The following is a 15,416-nucleotide window of genomic DNA, read 5'->3' on the forward strand; positions in this document are numbered from 1 at the left end:
ATCTATTCTGTCGAATTGATCATAAATCTGTCCTAATTCTTTATCCGTATCATGTCTATAAATACTCTCACTTTTTACATGTAGAATTAATCATATTCAATCTTAGTTATCTTAACTTAATAAAGAGATACCAAGTTCTAACAGTATTTCTTTATCTTTGTTGTTATACTACTTTTACCTAAAACCCCCTATCCTAAGCATTTTTTACTGTTAATTACTTGCAATGAATTCTACTACTGGTGAAAACTCTTTCAATAGTGGTGCTGCTCCTAATGGTGACAACATGTCTATGGCTACTGGGTCCATTGATTTGTCGTCCTTTGCTGGTTCCTCTCCTCTAACCGATGATGGAACTGCTATGGTCTTGGATTCCTTTTTAGTGCCTTCATCCTCCACTGGTGAGAGGGAAGAGCTACTGCTGCGCCAGAATCTCACGCAATTGCGCAGTGAATTTAATGGCTTTTTGGAAGCGTTCACGACGGCTAGACTTGCTGGTGATGAGGCAGCTGCAGATCATGCGCTCCAACAGATGGATCGTACCAAGCGCAGGTTGACTGCTATGCAAGAGTACAGTTCTATTCTTGGGAAGACCGCTTCGCCTAATGCAAGCATTAGTAGCAGAAATGCAGGTTTGACATTGTCTCATAGAGACTTACCGAAATTCCAATTGGCATCGAGTGTTGTGCGTCCGTTTCCCAATGAAGAGGTATTCGAGTCTGTTGAGCACTTCTTGGCCAGGTTTGAGAATATTATCAAAGGTTCCGCTTACCGTGATGTTGAGCAAGTTTGGAAACAATTTTTACCTTTGTGCTTGCCATATAGTGATAATGCTTGGGTTGAAACTGATTTGCGTAAATGCAATACATGGGCTGAAGCAAGAGCTGCTTTTAAGGAGCACCACGGCTCAAGTTTGGCCACTCGACATTATACTGATTTGGTTTTTACGATGCAAATGAGCAACAAAGAGTCTATTGGTGATTATTCCAAAAAGTTTCTTCAAGCTGTGTATAATGCTGGGCTTCCTAGTGATGATCCACGCATTGCTGACCGTTTCTTGGCTTCTTTGACCTTATCTGTGCAAACGTTGATAAGAGTGACTGTCGCTAGAGTTGGCAAGAGCAAAGCTGATACGAATGAAAAATGGACTGTGGAATATATCACACAAGTTGGTCGTGACATTTTGGGTGATGATAACAAGCTTTATGCAGAAGCTACTGCTTTGATTCCTGGTGCTAACAAGAGTGACACAGTGAAGTCTAGATATAATGAAAATGGTTCTCGAGGTGATGGGTCTTTGTCTGGGCACAGAAGACATCAATTTAAAAGAAGAAGCCATAATATGACCAAGGTCAATAAGAATTATTTTTGCACTCACCATGGTAAAAATGGTACACATGACACAGTTGATTGCTTTACCACAAAGAGAGTTGAAAAAGTCAATACGAACAAAAAATGCTTTAAATGTGGGCAACCCTGGTCTAAAGAACATAAATGCAAAAACAATGACAAGAAAGTATTCGCAGTGACGAGTCATAAAAATGACAATAATCCTGACGATGATGTTGTAAAAGATAAAACGGCCTTATTGGATCAAGCTACCTCTGAAGTAAATACTATGATGGAAGGATTAAGCTATGATTGTAAGTACCAAAATAAAGAGAGAACACTTGATAAAAAAGAAATTAAAGCCAATGCATTTAATTTACTTACTCCGATTATTATAGAGAACGAAAAGCTCATGGGTCTTGTTGACACTGGAAGCGATACAAGCTTTATTGATATAAATGCTTTCACTAAAAAATTGAAATTAAATAAAATAAACAAAATTAGTGGTTCCTATAATTTCTTATCTCATAATAATGATGTTTCTCGTATTGGTATTACTGATCCATTGAAGTTTAAGTATTCAAATGGAATCATGTTTGAACATTCCTTAGAAATTATGAAATTCAATACAGGATTCGATTTTGATGTTCTGCTTGGCACCGATATCTTACCAAAAATGAATATTGGTTTAACAGGTGTAGCGTTCAGACTTAGTAGTGAACATTCACACTCTGATACAGCTACTGATGAAATTCAAATTTTAGAAAATATAAATATTGACCAAGTGAATGAATTTGAACCTGATAATTCGCCTGCCGGAACAGCCGAGCAAAGAGCAAATTTCTTTGATACAATCAAAGATGTTTTGAAAAGGAACCAGAGTATTCCAGTGACATCGTCATGTCCTATGCCTGAGTCAATTATTCATTTACCAACGAAAGAAGGTGCCACGGCTTATAGACGGCAGTATCCAATTCCGCACGCTTTAAGACCTTTTTTAGATAAGCAAATTGAAGAATGGTTAAAGACAGGAACTATCATAAAGTCCAAAGTTAACACATCTTTTAACAGTCCACTTCTCTTAGTTCCAAAGAGAAACAAAGCAGGCGAGATAGTGAATCATCGCGTATGTTTGGATGTGAGATTACTTAATAATATATTGCCTCCTACTTTCAATTATCCTGTTCCCCTGATCAGAGATATCTTTGATAATTTGAATGGTAAAAAAGTATTTTCTACTATTGACTTATCTAATGCATATCACCGATTTAAAGTTGCACCTGAAGATGTTCATAAATTAACATTCACACATGATAATGCTCAATATTCCTTCATAAAAGGATGCTTTGGAGTAAAAATGTTGACATCACAATTTCAAAAATGCCTTGCTATTCTCTTTGATGGGATATCTTGTGTTCAGAATTTTGTAGATGATTGCATTGTAGCCAGCGATAGCTTTGAGCAACATGCAGAAGATGTGAAGTTAGTATTAGAGAAATTGACATCTGTGAATTTGATTGTAAATCCAGATAAATGTGTATGGTTTCAACATTCAGTCAGACTCTTGGGTTTTGTAGTAAATACTACTGGCACTAAAGTAGATCGCAATAAGTTGACCAATGTTCAGAACTGGCCAATCCCAAATCAAAGTCATAAGCATGTACAACAGTTTATGGGCTTAATTAATTATTTTAGAGATTATGTTCCAATGATTTCACGAGTTGCTGAACCAATCACAAGATTGAGTAATGCTGTGAACATTAGAGAACTATGGACCGATGAACAAACGAACAGTTTCAATGCATTGAAAGCCATACTACAATCAAACCTTGTACTGCATTATCCAGACTTAAATAAAAAGTTTTTTGTGGCAACTGATGCATCCCTATATGGCGTCGCAGCTGTCTTATATCAAAAGGATGAATTACAGCGTGATAAATATATAAGCTTCGTATCCTCTTCTTTGACACCATCTCAAAGGCGATGGAGTACGACTAAAAGGGAATTATATGCAATCATTTTAGCACTCAAAAAATATAGAAAATTCTTATGGGGAAAACACTTTACTATTTATAGTGACCATAAAGCTTTAGTCTACTTACACACACAGAAAATAGCTAATCCTATGATGATTGGTTGGATGGAAACACTTCTCGATTTTGATTTTGATGTTGTCCATATTCCTGGTGTTTTAAACAAGCTCCCCGATCAATTAAGTCGTTTGTATCCTCCTTTAGAAGATGATAACAAACTGGTGGAGGATAGTGTTTATAAGAAAAACAAGAATAATCTTAAAATTAAAAAAGTTGTTGTAAAAAGAAAGAAGTATTGCAGAGACAAATCAATTAATGTACTCGCTACTCGATTAATAGAAAATAAAAATGAGCTAACTGATTACCTAACTCCTCCTGAAGAAGAGAGAGATGCCATATTAAGAGAAACTCACTCATATGGTCATTATGGTTACCAAGCTATCGTACGTGATATTCACAGTAGAGGTATGCATTGGACCAATATATATGATGAAGCAAAAAACATTGTTAGTTCATGCAGTGAATGTCAGAAGCACAACATAAATAAGAGAGGTTATCATCCATTGACCAATGTTGTAGCTCATAGGCCGTTTGATCATATTGCTATAGATCTTGCTGGACCACTTCCTGCTACTGGAGATGATTATATATATCTATTGGTTCTAACTGATATATGTACCAAGTACATTGTGATTAGACCATTAAAGAATAAACAATCCGATACAGTTGCAAAAGAACTTATAAGTATCTTTGGAGACTATGGATTCCCACGTATCATCCAGAGCGATAATGGAACAGAATTTAGAAATTCACTGATGAGTCATATTTCAAAGAACCTTGGTATAGATCGTAGATATTCTACTGCGTATCATCCACAAGGTAATGGTAGTGCTGAAGCTAGTGTTAAAATTGCGATGAACACATTGAGAAAGATGATTCAATCCAATGGCAGAGATTGGAATCATTATCTTCCAATTGTACAGCTTTGTATAAATAGATATATAAAAAATAAAACACTTAGCTCTCCTTTTTCATTAATGTATGCTCGCAGAGTTAATATGCCTGACGACTACGCAAATAAAAAGTATCCAATCCCCAATGATTTGATGACAGTTGAAGAATTAGAAGAACGTATCAAACATATGGAGGAAATCGTATTCCCTGCTATATTAGAAAGAACTCAAAAGATTAATGAGGAATACAGTAAGAGATACAATAATAAAAATATTATGATTGACATCCCTGTTGGATCGCATGTTATGGTGAGACTAGAAAATAGGACAAGTAAACTTGCTCCATTATATAAAGGTCCCTATACAGTGGTTCGAAAGAATAGAGGAGGTTCATATGAACTGAAAGATGAGCAGAATGAATTATTACATCGTAACTACACGCCATCTGAATTAAAAGTTGTCAACATGGATGAGTCAAATATCGAAAATGAATATTATGAAGTTGAAGACATTCGTGACCATCGCGGACCAATCGGTCATCGAGAGTTTTTAGTTAAATGGGCTGGTTATGGCGAACGTGCTAACACTTGGCAAAAGGCTAGTGATTTTACAGACCCAACTATCATAGAGAAATATTGGGATAAACAAGACGAACTGAAAAAGTTGGAACATGAGAGAGCTGAACACATTGTGAATAAAGCATCATCCAATTCCAAATATAATGAGTCCAATAGAAATTCCGCACCTAAATTGAGTAATGAGAAAAAAGTACACTCTGTTGAGACAAAGAAAAGAACTCTTCCTACAAAGCTTAGTAGAGAAGAAAGATTGTTAAAGAGAAGGCTTAACAAGGAGAAAAAATAATAATATATAAAAAAAATAAAATAATCACGGACAAAGATAGTCACGGTAAATTACCCCACAATTTAGCATGAAAATGATCTACCAAATTGATTAGACATTTCATAACACATACCTATTCACTCTTATGCCGAATCAACAAGGTGCTGTTGAATCTGGTGGAGGATAATGTTAAGGATACATAAGATTATAGTCACTTTATTTTAGTAAAAGGAATCTCATATGATCCTAAATAATATGTTGACATAACTTTGGAATCATTTATAACATTATTCCCAGCACAGATCAATAAAAGACTTTGATTAGATTTTTATATTAGGCTTTATTCATATTAACTTCACACAGTCAAATGTATGGCGTGGTTGTAATATAGTTTATTGATAATATGAGCATGTTGAATAAGGAATGACAATTATTTACCGGATCATCATTAAGTCACGCAAACATTTATCCTAACTGAGATATTATTATTAGCCATAATATCCAATCACGGAACTAGAGGATTTTATATTCATCCGTACCGTCTCCTAAATAGTCCTACATCCAGAGTTATCTGAAACCATCCCAATAGCATAATTGACAATACAAGCTAGGAACAGGCTAAACTAATAATTAGAAATAGTAATCATCTATTCTGTCGAATTGATCATAAATCTGTCCTAATTCTTTATCCGTATCATGTCTATAAATACTCTCACTTTTTACATGTAGAATTAATCATATTCAATCTTAGTTATCTTAACTTAATAAAGAGATACCAAGTTCTAACAGTATTTCTTTATCTTTGTTGTTATACTACTTTTACCTAAAACCCCCTATCCTAAGCACAGGGTCAGTGGACTTTTTAGAATAATTTTTTTTCTTTCCTTTTGTGCTATTCTGCGTTTTTTATTTGTTGACCCTGGACTCTGACTCGGAATAGATAATCATCAATGTGATTGGATACCTATGTTGCGTGATTATTTGTAGGAAGAATATACGTACCCCTTTGCATTTTTGTATTTTCTCTGTATTTTACTTATTTTCGTCTATGTCCGTCTCAAGCTCTGTTGTATCCTTATCACGTCGTGGTGGCCGTACTTCTGGCCAGTTGTCTGCTCTTGATGGGTCTCGTACTCCTTCGGATGGCGACAGAGTGAGCGAAGCAAGAATCATTGTGTCGGAAAAAACTACATGGACGTAAATGATATAAAAGGAAAGTAGAGCACGTTTACTGATGGAATTGCAGTCACCTAAGGGAATCCATTAGTGCGTTCTACGGGGAAAAGCGCATTTGCAACTTTAATGGATGCACGGATGAGATGATCCCTAGGTACAAACGTAGCAAGTTTCAGTTTTACTATCGTTGTTGCACTCCTTCATCAATTGGGCTTCATAATGATCGACAAAAACCCATTACGAAGGGGTCTATATTTTTTAATAAGTCGGACATCAGCAAGGTGTGCATAGTTCTTTCGGAGTATTTTCGTAAGGCATCAATTGCTACTATCATCAACACAGTTCGCAATAGTGGTCCTACTGCTAGTCAGCTTGCTGTTGACTGGCAGATGCTTATGCACAACGATTTTATCAGGTATTTTGGTGATTACAAACTCGGTGACAACGAACTCTATGATCATATTCAAATTGACGAGTCCAAACTTGGCAAACGTAAATACAAGCGTAGATCACGTAGAGATGAGGTTTGAGTTTTTAGAATGGTAGAAACACATCATACTGAAATCCATGATAGCCAAGAAGATCGACATGAGACATCCCAGTTCGAGCACAACTATCATTCTGATGCTTCTTCAAGCGAGAATAATACAGATGACGAGGACTGCATGCCTCCTACTCTCTCGGCAGCAGTGATCCCTGGAATGATTGATCCCACGGCGCCGATAATGGATGCAATGACCGATTTAGCTGGTCGCTCTAGTTTGAAAACACCTACTACTAGAGAACACAGAAGGTCTCGTAGAGTTCATCGTACATAGCCAATGCAGTTTTATTCATTTAATAAAGTTTAATCACTGTTACAGACTTTAATAAAGCTCATTGCATCTACTCCTATAAATTTCTTATCCGCAACTGCTGGACCAATTCTGAAATCTTGGTCACCCAATTCCATTTCTCTAAGCGGTAGACTAGACAAATTCAATGGCCAATAGAACCTGATGCGTTGATTGAAATCTTACCAAATTTGGCGTCAAAGATGATACAAGATGCAAAAATGTATACGCGAAGTTTCATGCAGATCGGAGCTTAATTGAGGCCAGCGATCTCCGGGACCTATCGTTTGCTTTAGCCATATAGTATTTGATCAACAACAACAATTGATGTTATTTATACTTTTTGAATATGTAAATTTTTACTGCTATTTCAATTCATCGGTTAAAATAATGATACAAAGAGAATGGGAAGGTTCAGGAAACATAATGGATAAATATGGCATGTTGTCTTCTTGACGAAGCAATCAATGATGATGTGAGTTGTTTATTGATTTAAAAATATTTATCAAATAGGATTACATTGATGTACCGTTCTTAAAAACAGGTCCCGATGTGATTCTTAAAATACCGATATGAACAACAGATCAAAGGTAATTATTGCAGAAGTCTCATATTTATTTATAGAGATATGGTTTTACTGTAAATCAATGATATTAAATTTATTCATGAGTACTTATTTTTTTGTATGAATACAATAACAGTTTTTATGCACTTGATATGTCGCTTTACGAACTCCTTATATACGACTCTAAAATCAAAGAATAAGAACCTTTAACAAATTTCAATTGATGTTGCTATATTAGGACATCATACAATTGCCGCTAAACAATAATAAATTTTTCATCGAGTAAAATCAATTCAACTTTTCTGTTGAAAGATTTGAATCTTTTCCTGTCATATTCAGTATTATATTGGTTGGCTTACTGAAGCGCACTACTTTACAAAAAAGAAAAAGAAAAAGAAAGAAAAAGAAAAAGAAAAAGAAAAAGAAAAAAGACAAAGAGATGATATTCTTAAAGATGGAACAAAAAGCACATAAATTAAGACATGGATCTATCAAATAAGAAATTGTAATTAGCAAACAAAAGTGAATGAATTAAACCATTTGTAATGGACATCTCAGTTAGATTTTCTTTTTTTCTTTCAAAGTACTTGGTTAAAAAAAATATTTCCAATTTCAGTGCAATTTCTAAAACCGCTTTCTAAAACCCAAAGTAAATCTCTGTATACTCTATGAATAAAACAAAGACCCTGTATGTAGGCTTTGTTCAATTTAAGACAATTTGTAAAAGCAGGTATTCCTTTGAAATGTCATTTTTAACATTCTTTTTTTTTAACATGCAAGTAATTTCAACATTGCTCTTTTTCACATGCACGTAATTCCGACATTGCAATTCTCTAATTTCAACATTACCTTTCTTTTTTTTTTCTAAATCTCTTAAGATGCACTATTTTATTTCTTTAATAATAGCTCTTTTTTATAGTCTTTGCTATAAGGAATCTCAAGACATGTACATTCGTTTGATGTTAATAATTATTGTTTCTTTTTGCAATTAAAAATAAAAATGACTACCAAACCCATTCTTCGTTATTTTCTGCTTTGCTTTAGTCCTTTAAATATTGCCTTCACATCTTTGATAGAAGTTATTTTTCTTATGATAAAAAAAAAGATAGTTTTTTTGTTTCCCTTTTTCCTTGTTTATTTTTATTTTTATCTTTTATTTAACATTTGTATTTATTACTTCCTATAAGTTATTCTGTTATTCCAATTGTAATCAATTATTTTACACTTTGTTGGATAAAATCATTGAGCCTATGTTCCCTTTCGCAATTTAAGAAATGTTGTTCTTTATCTTTTCACTATAAACGAACAATTTTTTTTATTTTTTTAGGTAGATAAACTAAGTATGTTTTTCTTTTCTTTTTTTTTTACAGTATAGCGAATCCCGTATACTTGGTAAGAGATCGTCGAAACTCAAACTGTTCAATTTCCGAGCTTACAATCCAATAGATATACTTTATTGGCCTTTGTTGAAATTAAAAAATCATACACTGATTTTGAAAATCTTTCATTTTCCCAACTTAAAAGTTTTCATGGATTCATGTAGTACAAAATAGACGAAAAATTTTTTACAAGAAACACGATTTCATTTTATTCAGTATGCAGAGTGTAAACATCAATATATCTTTACAGATATAATATATACTTTTTTCTAGCTTTTTTTGGTACAAAAGTTACATCTCTATTCTAAAAATTCAATTTCGTATTATTTTACACGATGTTTCACTATTAAAATACCCGATGTATAATAATTTAGAATATAGGGTTTGCGTGCAGTGGGCAACATCTATTCCAAGGCACACTCCACCTACTATACCAATTCTCAATCATGACAGTTGCTAATTTGTATGTTATGTTTAGTTTCGCTATACGGTGAAGTTATAACAGAAACCAATTAATAGAAGACTGTAGGAGACTATTAATGTAAAATAACAAGATCAGCAGTTAAACTAGTTCTTGACTTCAATTGCTTGAACGTGCAAAATAAAAATGTTCGGCAGCCAAAATTTAATTTAGCGGGAAGAAAGACTTTTTATTATTACATTACAACAATCGATGCTTTGACATAACATATTAATACAAGGTAAGTGGGGAAAATGTACAATTGTGAAGGGTTTTATGGTGATTTTGATAAATAAAGTAAATGATGTACCAATTGAATATTCGTTTTCATGTTGATTCTTTTGGTGTTCTTTTCTGTCTGGTGTGCTGGCACATTGGGTGAACAATGCGTCCAGAGATCGTCTTCTTGATGTATCCTGTGAGGGTAAAAAAAAATAATGGGTAAGAAAAATAATGTCGGCCAATTGTGACTTCCATTCATTCAATTCCCGATGCGGTGAAGCTGATTATTTTCCTTTCCCCTTATTTTCGTTTACATTTTCTTGAATAACGTCCGTTAGAATTATCCAACCACACCGAAAAGCATACCATTAGAATCGCCATGAAAAGAAGCATCTTTTGAATACAAAATAAGCTCTAAAAAGCACACTGCAAATAATCGTGGAAATTTGTTAACAGATATATTATCAATCTTGCGAAAGATCTTAGAATCGTGTGACATCCGGTAACTGATTGTTGATCGCACTGCCTCCTGTCTCTGCCACAAATCGTTTAAACCGTAGTTAATCTTTTGGTTAAGAGATGTTACAAGATTTGTGGCAGAGACAGGAGACTGCTGGTACATTTATTCGCTAATTGATCTCGCAAGACGCAACTTCCATCAGTTATGTTATGGCTCCTGTTTATTATCCATTTTATATCTAATGGTGCTCGGCAGCCAATGATACTTTTCAAAACAATGCTTTATTTGTCTTTTTGCTCTTTTATAAACCACTCATATTGCCTTATATGCTTCTTTATTGACCACTCATATAGCTTATATACTTCTTTATTAACCATTCATATTGCAATAAATATTGCTTTATATACACAAAAAAATAGGGATTTGTTTTATAAAAAATATCTTTTTTTTATTTAAGTAAAATAATAATAACAACATACAGTATTTCTTTGCTTGTAGCGTTTTAAAAGTTTACTTGACTTACCTAATGTCACCAAAACAGCAACATCTAATCTAAAAATACATCAATTAATCTCGTGGAACTCAAAAAGTTCTCACAAGAAGAAGAAAAAAAAAAGCCAAGCTCAAGGATGCAAAGACACAAGGATTCAAAGATTCAAGGACTTGGGCACTCAAAGCAAAAGAAGAAAAGACATCAGTACTCAAGAACCAAAGCGAACACAGAAAAAAAGATAAAAAGATGCCAAATCAAAGCAGAATTCATCTATAATAAGCATTAGCGATCGTGTATGTATTGTAAAAATAATTGTACCTTTCTTTAGATAGACCAGAAGAAGACTAGCTAAGCTTATACCAACAAGTAAAGAAAAAGGAAGCAGCATGCATCTATAACAGTTATTAGCTATGGAGGATATGTAGTAAAAGTAATAATACCTTGCTTTAGATGGGCCAGGAAAAAAAAAGAAAAAAAGAAAAGAAGAAAAGAAAAAATAAAAATAAAAAAAAAAAAAAAAAAAACACGCCATCCAAGCTTGTGCCAACAAGTAAAAGAAGAAGCAACTGTAGTCTTGAGAAAGAGACTTTATAAAGAAAGCAAGAAATACGGTTTTATTAAAGTACAAGTACCATTAGAACAGAAATGGGAATACATATAATATTAAGAACTTACCTTTTATAAAAAAGAGAAGAAGAAGAAAAAAAAAAAAAAAGAGAAGTGCTTTTTTTGTAGCCTTATTTTTACCAATGTTAAACTTATTCACTGTCTATCTATGTTATAAATCAAAAACAGCTGTTTTGCACGAAGTTTACATTTAATGGTATCCCAAAAGATAACTTATACATTGTTTCAACAAGCTTTATTACTTGAGTGCAATATCTTTAACATAGAGAGTATTCTTTTTTCTTTTTTTTTTTTTTTTTTTTTTTTTTTTTACTTGAAATAAAAAAAAAAGTCGGTAACTTAACGCACTGTAGCAGTAAAACAGCTTTTTTTTTCTCCCTGGTTTGCTTCGTGGAATGCACTAGATGCTCAAGGTACAAAAGATAAAAAAGAAAGCTCAAGTTCTGGTCAAATACAAGTTTATAAAAAAAAAATAATAGAAACCAAGTCTAATGTCGGTTTCTTTTTTTTTTTTTTCTTACATTAGGAATTCCTAATGGGACACATTCGGATGACGAACATGAACCTCATGAGCAAAGTTGTTCTTTCCAATACGATAAAACTATAAGAATACCAGACTTATATTGTTGTTTATTGCTGAAAAGTCTTTTTGATGAAGAAAGTTGTCATTGCCTCACATCTGTAATGGCTAATGGATAATGGCAAATTACACCCATGTGCAAATATAAAGTAAGTAATGAACGAGTATAAGCTTAAAAACATATATTCTTTTGTATTATTTGTCATAAAAAATAATAAAGCAATCTATTTATTTGATAAACAAAAGAGTTTTGTATGTATCTGTTGATTATAACTGCCTTGTAACAAAATGTTAACAGAGCTTCTTTATTTTTTTTTATTCTTTTAGAATATACACATATTCTTTTATTATAATGTAAAGGTATTTGCATTTCTATGAAGTGTATTTGTTGTTAGATTATTGTTTTCATTTGAACAATGAACTTTCTATTGCTATACTCTTTTTTTTTTTTTTTACTTACTTTTTTTTTTACCAAGTCTTTTTTTTTACTTAGTCTTTTTTTTTACCTAGTCTTTTTTTTTACCAGGTCATTTTTTTCCCCAAACACGACTATTTTTTTACGTTCTGTAACACGTTTGTAATGATCTAAGCTAAAAATCACAAACCACCTTCCTAATACGTATTCTTCTAAACAAAATAATCCAAAAATGCTTTTGATTTCCGCATTTTGCCCTCAAAAATAAAAAAAGAAAACATCGGTCTTTCAACAGTAGAGGGGAACAGGCTTTCCCAAAAAAGGTCATCTGTAAAAAAAAAGATACTTCTTTAAAACGTGAATAACTTCATGAATACTTACCCTACAAAAAAAATAAAAATATTATTAGATTTCTTTATTTTTTTCGTACCTAAATCTTTTTTCAAAATTCAAAAATGACCAATACAGCGAAAGCTAAATCTTTTCTCCAAAAGCCATAAATATCTGTTAACCAAAAAATGTTCAATCTTGCGATATGCTTTATCCAATTGGAACGATTATTTGCAGTGCCACACTGCACATAATTGTTATCTATGGAGTATGATAGCTGTCAGGTATACTTTAGTTAGTCGGGATTTATCATAAATTATGCAGAATTATTGCGATATTTCCAGTTGAGCTTGTTTACGTTGAATGTTAACTATTGTACCTAGATAACCAAGTATTACTGTTTGACAACGCGCCGCTTCATTCTTTTCTTAACAACGAAGTACAAGCAAACGTCTTTTTATTGGGCCTTACATGCTTGTGTTTCTCTTTAATACAATTTCTTTATTGGCTTGTTACTTTTCGAAATGCTTCCTTATTCGTCTGTTGCTCTTTAGCAATGCTTTCTTATTGGCTTATTACGGCTATATTTAGCTTTGGATGATTTACATTAGGAAATACAATAGGCTTAAAATACGGTATTATTGGTTAAAAATGTAGTTTTATTCATTTATTTTGGGGCTTTATTGCCATATTGATTATATATTATTGGTTCATTCCAGTATTACAAAAGGGTAGGGGGAGGAAGGAAAACGAGAAGGGGATCCATGAAAACGATGAAATAAAAAATTTTATTTAAAAAAAAATTGTGGAAAATGCACTTACCTTTACCATAGAAGCAGCAAACAAAAGAGCGTAGTAAATAAAGCCCATAAATAAAAGCGAGCCAGTAGTAACGAGCATCCAAAGCAGTAAGAGATTGGAGACAGCAGGAAACAACAGAAGCCAAAGCGTCTAAAGTTGTATAAAATAAAATATTAATAAAAGTAAAACATGATATACTCAATTTCTTTACCTTAAAGCTCTTTTGTTAACAAAACAGGATGCCAAGACATTCATAAAGGTTCAGCCACGAACTAAAGAAATCTAAATTTTACTTTTAATAAAGATTATTGAAAACTATGAATGTATTTACCTTTTGAACAGATATATAAATAACCAAAGGAACTACAGCAGCCATGAGTACATGTATGGGTATCTACTACAGCACATTAGAACCAAATCTTTTTCTTTTTTCTTTTTTTTTTCTTTTTCTTTTTCTTTTTTTTTTTTTTACTTACCTTGGGATAACCGGAGCGATGTTGAAAAAGGAAATTACTGAAGAAAAAGAAAAAAAAAGGAACAAGATTTCGAAAAGGAAATCTTTTAAATATTTTTTTTGGTATAGTTAGACTGAGTTTCATTGTAAACTCGATAGTATTTAAGGAAGATTCAATTTTGATGCCAATCTCATTTATTTTTATTTCAAAGTACTTTTACAACACTATGTCTGATCGCGTTATTCAATTCAACCCTGCTCCTGCCAATACTCGTGGTTCTAACTCTGTTGGGCAACCAATCGCTGTTCCTTCGCGTGCTTTTATTCCTGAGCTTGCTTCAAGCGATGCCATTGCCGATAGCTTTGCCTATCCTAGACCTGGTTTTCCTCCTATGACCCATGTTCAGAAGCGAATGCGCCAAGCCGAAGACATGGAGACTGATGAGGCATCTCTTTCTTTTTCCATTTATATGGAATTAAAAAAAGAAAACTATGATTTGAAGGATATGCTTCGAAAAGAGCAAGAGGAAAAGCTGGCCTTGCAAATGGCATACAGCAAGCTCAAAGAAGCATACGATGAGCTTGAAGCAGAATCAGGCAAAGGCGCAAAGCCAATTGCTACTGCTGTAAAAGTAAGAACATTAAAATTCAATATTAAACAAATGTACTAATCAATTTTCTCTGAAATATAGGATGCTGTGAGAAATCACTACAACAATCTGCCGCCATCATCTCAATACGTTCTTGAAAAGCCTTTGAAATCTACTGAAAACCAAAGAGTATTCAAATTACTGCAAGACTACGTGAATAGCCATTATTCATTCAAAGATACCAACAACCGCGACCTACGCAAGTACCTCGAGCGCCAATATTATACAAAGAAGGCCGGAATATCCACTGGTGAAGAAGTAGATCCGGTTGAAGAGTTTATGAGAAAAAGAAAGGCAGCAAAAGTCACCCGTAGAAGTGCTGTAAGTGCTACATAAAGTATTGTAATCGCATAACTGACTTTACTTTTTTAGAAAACCAGGGCTCGTAAGGCTATCTATGAACAATACAAGGATGAAAATGTTTACGAAAAATATCCCAATTGTGAGTATTTGCTTCAACAGCAATACATGTCTGAAGAAGAAGACATGTACAGTAGTGATACAATGGACAAGGTGGAGGAAGTTCTTCTGGAGCAAAATCCAGATAGAACAACTCCCTTTACCGAAAAGGAACGCATGTCTGTCTTGTGTAAGAAAACAGTTGACTATTTTGAAGTTCGAGTACCAAAGTACAGATCACCTGCTGTAAGTTTAATTAGTATCTTTTAAGCGCAATCGGCTAATTATCCAATATTTAGTGTACCGAATTCTTCAAGCTCTTGGATGATCAAATAGCAAGTGACAAGGCAAAGAGGCAAAGAACTGGAAATAGCAGCATCCAGTTTCTTCCTCGTATACAAAGAAAATGTTCGCTGC

The 15,416-nt window shown here is 33.4% G+C and overlaps 5 protein-coding genes across 5 annotated transcripts; 3 read left to right on the top strand and 2 right to left on the bottom strand.

The window, feature by feature from the left end:
• Window positions 1-223: 223 nt before the first annotated feature.
• RO3G_03575 (uncharacterized protein) lies at window positions 224-5,176 on the top strand (the record flags this gene model as incomplete). Its single annotated transcript, XM_067658165.1, has 3 exons — window positions 224-3,824; window positions 3,969-4,562; window positions 4,668-5,176. The coding sequence occupies 3 exons, from the start codon at window positions 224-226 to the stop codon at window positions 5,174-5,176; spliced, it is 4,704 nt and encodes a 1,567-aa protein (XP_067514266.1).
• A 1,027-nt stretch (window positions 5,177-6,203) lies between these two features.
• Window positions 6,204-6,861, top strand: RO3G_03576 (uncharacterized protein; the record flags this gene model as incomplete). The annotated part of the gene is made up of 3 exons (XM_067658166.1): window positions 6,204-6,352; window positions 6,402-6,485; window positions 6,684-6,861. 3 exons carry the CDS (start codon window positions 6,204-6,206, stop codon window positions 6,859-6,861), a joined length of 411 nt encoding a protein of 136 aa, XP_067514267.1.
• A 3,269-nt stretch (window positions 6,862-10,130) lies between these two features.
• On the bottom strand, window positions 10,131-10,412 carry RO3G_03577 (uncharacterized protein; the record flags this gene model as incomplete). The annotated part of the gene is made up of 1 exon (XM_067658167.1): window positions 10,131-10,412. The coding sequence occupies one exon, from the start codon at window positions 10,410-10,412 to the stop codon at window positions 10,131-10,133; it is 282 nt and encodes a 93-aa protein (XP_067514268.1).
• Window positions 10,413-13,358: 2,946 nt separating this feature from the next.
• RO3G_03578 (uncharacterized protein) lies at window positions 13,359-13,872 on the bottom strand (the record flags this gene model as incomplete). Its single annotated transcript, XM_067658168.1, has 3 exons — window positions 13,359-13,373; window positions 13,518-13,646; window positions 13,828-13,872. The coding sequence occupies 3 exons, from the start codon at window positions 13,870-13,872 to the stop codon at window positions 13,359-13,361; spliced, it is 189 nt and encodes a 62-aa protein (XP_067514269.1).
• Window positions 13,873-14,177: 305 nt separating this feature from the next.
• RO3G_03579 (uncharacterized protein) lies at window positions 14,178-15,269 on the top strand (the record flags this gene model as incomplete). Its single annotated transcript, XM_067658169.1, has 3 exons — window positions 14,178-14,582; window positions 14,643-14,921; window positions 14,973-15,269. The coding sequence occupies 3 exons, from the start codon at window positions 14,178-14,180 to the stop codon at window positions 15,267-15,269; spliced, it is 981 nt and encodes a 326-aa protein (XP_067514270.1).
• Window positions 15,270-15,416: the final 147 nt, after the last annotated feature.

This window comes from Rhizopus delemar, genomic scaffold (genome assembly GCF_000149305.1).
Source record: "Rhizopus delemar RA 99-880 supercont3.2 genomic scaffold, whole genome shotgun sequence".
Taxonomy (NCBI): domain Eukaryota; kingdom Fungi; phylum Mucoromycota; class Mucoromycetes; order Mucorales; family Rhizopodaceae; genus Rhizopus; species Rhizopus delemar.